Below are 4,276 nucleotides of genomic sequence, written 5' to 3' on the forward strand. Positions count from 1 at the left end.
CTCTCATTTCTCAACTGGGTCGTGCGATACAGCTGTATGTGAATCATTTTAAAAGTGTAAAATATATTTTTTGTTTTTAATTAATATTTGTATAATATTTTTTTATAAATATTTATAATATTTAATTTTATTAAATTTTATTTTTAACGTTTGTGATTGATGTCAAAATTATTTTTGAATATTAATTTTATATAAAATTTTAAGGATAAAATTAAAAGTATTTAGGAATAATTTTGATGCAAATAAAAAAATTAAAAATAAAATTAAATAAATCTAATATGTTAAACTTAAGGATATTTTTTAAAAAATTCATAAATATTAAGAACAAAAAGTATGTTTTACTCTTTTAAAAAAACAACCCATTTTATATCGCTACAAAAAACGTTGTTATAATCGATGGTCAAATCGACGGTAGAACTGTCGATAATATTAAAAATCGATGACGTGACATGTCGATTTTAAATGTGTCGATTTTTTAAAAATCTAAAAAAATCAACAGCTTACCAAACTGTAGATATAAGTTTTTAAAAAAAAATCGACAATCTTTTTGTCGATAGTATGGATTTAAGATTTTTACATATTTAATAAAAGCAACACCTTGACTATCAATAAGCTTATGTAAAATTGATGACAGGTGTATCGATATTGAATTTATTAAAATTGATAAATTAACCGTCGATTTAAATATTAAAGTACCGACAATTTCGTCATCTATTTTTTATTTTCCTTTGTTTATTTTAAATTAAAAAATAACAACATTGTTGTTGATTTTAATAGTAGCCATATTTTTTAATTAATTTTTTTATTTGAAAACAGTAGATAATTAATACAAATAAATTTTTAAATATAAAAGTAAAATTTATACTAAATATTAGATAACGAGACAATAAATTTTTAAATATAAAAATAAATTATTTATGCTAAATCTTACAGAATGAATTTGCAAACTTATCAAGATAATAAACAATCCTTTAACATATAGATTCAAGACAAGAAAAATAACTAAATACAAAATATTTGTATATATTCACTAATAATACAAAATATTCAAAGTAAAGTAAATAACCCTATTCGTACTCGTCTAAATAGTCTTCATATGAGTTGTCGAGATCATCACAATCATCTTCCATTTGAGAAGAACCTTGTGAGTGTCGTGGTGGCTGCGGGATAGGAGGGGGATGTTTGCCTTGGACTGTGCTTCTTTGGGAGCTTGAAAAAGTAAAAAGAATAAGTGGGGGGACATATGATCCAGAATGATTAGGACCCATGGCCTTCACATACTTAGTCAAGCTGCTGAGTTGACAATTAAACTGGTCCATTTGTGAGTTACTCGTGTTGAGATCTTCACGCAAGGATTCAATAGTCTGTTGTTACTTTCTTTTCTCCCTTTAGTAACTGTCTTTAAACTCTTTATATTTAATGGCATGTTATTCAATTTTTTTTATTGAGTGTTATGATCTGCTCCCTAAGAGGTCATAAAATCTCTTAGCATCTAAATTTGGTTCCTCCACTATTGATTGCATATACATGTGAAATTCAGGTTACAAAGCATTAACAACTATTTCATGATAACGATCAATTTTTTTTCATATGACACCACCTAATGCAAAACTACTTCCTAAATTTTTATTTATCTTAATCTAATTCTCTGTGGGTATTTTTTTTCATACTCTGTTCAAATTCAATAATTAAGTTTAAACCCATAAATATATAGATCAATCTTAATATCAATCAACTGCTTAAATCTCCTACACTGACATTTAGCACATGAACACCTAACTAAGCCTCCTCTGAAAAATTCATGAATTTTGGTACATATCCACAAACTCATTTAGCCTTTTAATAAAATTGGGCTTAATACCTCATCTCCAATCATACGTTCTATCGCACATCCAACTTCGATTCTAAATTTTCATTATTAATGATTTTAATTTTTTACATATCAAAAGGATAATATTATTAAAAAAAACTCACTTTTTTATTTTTTTCAATAAGAGACACCACAACAAATAAAAGTCGTATCATTTAATGTTATAGGTCAATACTAATAGATAAAGTACAATAATTCAGAAATTATTTTATATATGAAAAAGAGATGGATGATTTTGTTTAATATTGGTATTTAGGGTGCTTTACAAAAATGTGAAGTGTCAGAAACACAATTTTAACATGCATTCAATGTGTCAACTTTTCAAAGAATTGTTGTAGCTTTTGCAGAGATTCCAAGTAGAAATACGCAAAGATTTGCCACTTATGTAGCCTCCATGAACCATACACCCTGCATTTTGAAGGTGCATGGATTCCTTGCTTATTTCCAACATCCCTTTCACATAGATTCACCACCACATTTCGAGCATGCATGCAACACGCACCCTCCATGTTGCAGTAGTAAAGAATCCGAGTCAGTGTCCCAATCACGTTTCGAGCATGCATGCAACACGCACCATGCGTGTTATAGTAGCAGAGAATCTGAGCCAGCGTCCCATCCACGTGTCGTTCTCCTGGGCAACCTGCACCCTGCGTGTTGACTGCTTGGCAGAGTGGTCTCCATGCACCCGACATCATGCTCTGAGAAGGTCAAAGAAGGGGTTTGTTGAAGGGTTTAAAAGGGGGTGGGCGTATTCATTTGGTGCTGGTTTTGGTTTCATTCATTTAGGGTTTAGTGAGAGGGTTGATAGGATTTTTAAAGGAGGATTTTGATCATTATTGATATATAGGGAAGAGGGTAATATTTTTTGTGAGAGTGAGAATGAGATTAACTAGTATGTTAATTAAAAAAACAGTACATGATTATACGTCTGCAAAAGCTCACGTTGTTAATTATTTGGAAAAATCTACTTATATAAGTTTAGTATTTTTGTTAATTTAGAATTTGTATTTGAATTGTATTATTATTAGTGTAATTATTTGGATTAATATTATTTTTAGCAGTTGTAGTCAATTAACAAATTTAGAAATTTTTTTATTAAAATTATAAATAAGATAATTTTCTCGATTCTTTTTACTGGATATTCTATTATGACGTTACTATTAATCGAAAATAATATCATTTTAATTTATCAAGTAATATGTGAAATTAATAAATAATATAAATCATTTTTCTTGAATTTTTTGTAATTATATATTTATTTTCTGTTTGATAAAATTATTAGTGTATTCTAAATTGCATAAGTAGTTTTTATTTTCTTTTATGAAAGTGGTTTTAATTTAATATTTGATATATTATATTATAATTTTGTTGTTTTTTGTTTTGGTTGTCCTTTATCAGGTTGACAAGAATATTCTGTTCTTATGAAAAGGTGGAGGCCAGAGACTCATTCTTTCGTATCGCCAGTCGATGAGGTTACAGTGACAATAGAGGACGTATTACACATATTTGCCCTACCGATTGATGGAAAAGTTGTGACCGGTTAGACTGATAGCATTTAGGACTTCTTGGTCAACCAGAGCATGGCGATTTTTGGCAGCGAACCCGTCATGAGTAGTTCATCTAAAAGTTACACAAAGTTGTCATGGGTTCGCTATATTAGAGACACACAGCCTCTAGACCCTCGGGAGTTTGTTCAGCGATATGTTAGATGTCACATCTTCTGTCTGCTGGGAACCACCCTCTTCGCGGATAAGTCGAAAGCGTATGCCCACACAAAATACCTATCACTGCTCCAAAATTTTGAGCAGATCGGCACTTACAGTTGGGGGTCAGCAACTCTTGCACATCTTTACAGGGCACTGTGCCATGCATCGTGGTACGATTGCAAGGAGATGGATGGCCCACTGAATTTGTTGTTTGTTTGGGCATGGGAGTGAATGCCATTTCTTGTGCCCATTCCAAGACAACAGCTTGCACCTGCTGAGATACCGGTTGCACGCAGGTATCATCATAACAGTACATAGTTTATTAGATTTTGACTTGTGTTTTATTTATGTTTTACTGACAAGACGTAATTTAAACTCTGTTATAACATTGTGTATTGTAGGTGGAGTCATCATCCACGAACCAGGGCATGGATGTCGAGGAGAGCGGCGTCTATTAGGCACGACAAAGACTACATGAAAGAGGTCAATATCGGTATTAGTTTATTAAAAATAATTTTCGATATTAATAATCTAACTTAGCCTGTACAACATTTTGCAATTTGTGTTTCAGCCATATCTCGGTATCATCATCTCGGCCGAGTTACAGCACCACCTTGATGTGTGTGACACGATAGGGTCGTTGGTTTCGTTCGAGTGTGTTGAATGGCATCCTGTGGACCGAGTGGGTCGCCAGTACGGG

At 31.5% G+C, this 4,276-nt stretch overlaps 1 protein-coding gene across 1 annotated transcript; it reads left to right on the forward strand.

The window, feature by feature from the left end:
* The first annotated feature begins 3,450 nt into the window (after positions 1 to 3,450).
* LOC107458177 (protein MAIN-LIKE 1-like) lies at positions 3,451 to 3,807 on the forward strand. The gene has a single exon (XM_016076388.1). It carries the CDS (start codon positions 3,451 to 3,453, stop codon positions 3,805 to 3,807), a length of 357 nt encoding a protein of 118 aa, XP_015931874.1.
* Positions 3,808 to 4,276: the final 469 nt, after the last annotated feature.

Source organism: Arachis duranensis, chromosome 7, assembly GCF_000817695.3.
Source record: "Arachis duranensis cultivar V14167 chromosome 7, aradu.V14167.gnm2.J7QH, whole genome shotgun sequence".
NCBI classification, from domain to species: Eukaryota; Viridiplantae; Streptophyta; class Magnoliopsida; order Fabales; family Fabaceae; genus Arachis; species Arachis duranensis.

Coding starts and splice junctions, on each gene's coding strand:
- LOC107458177 (XM_016076388.1), top strand. CDS start 3,451: ATGGCGATTTTTGGCAGCGAACCCGTCATGAGTAGTTCATCTAAAAGT.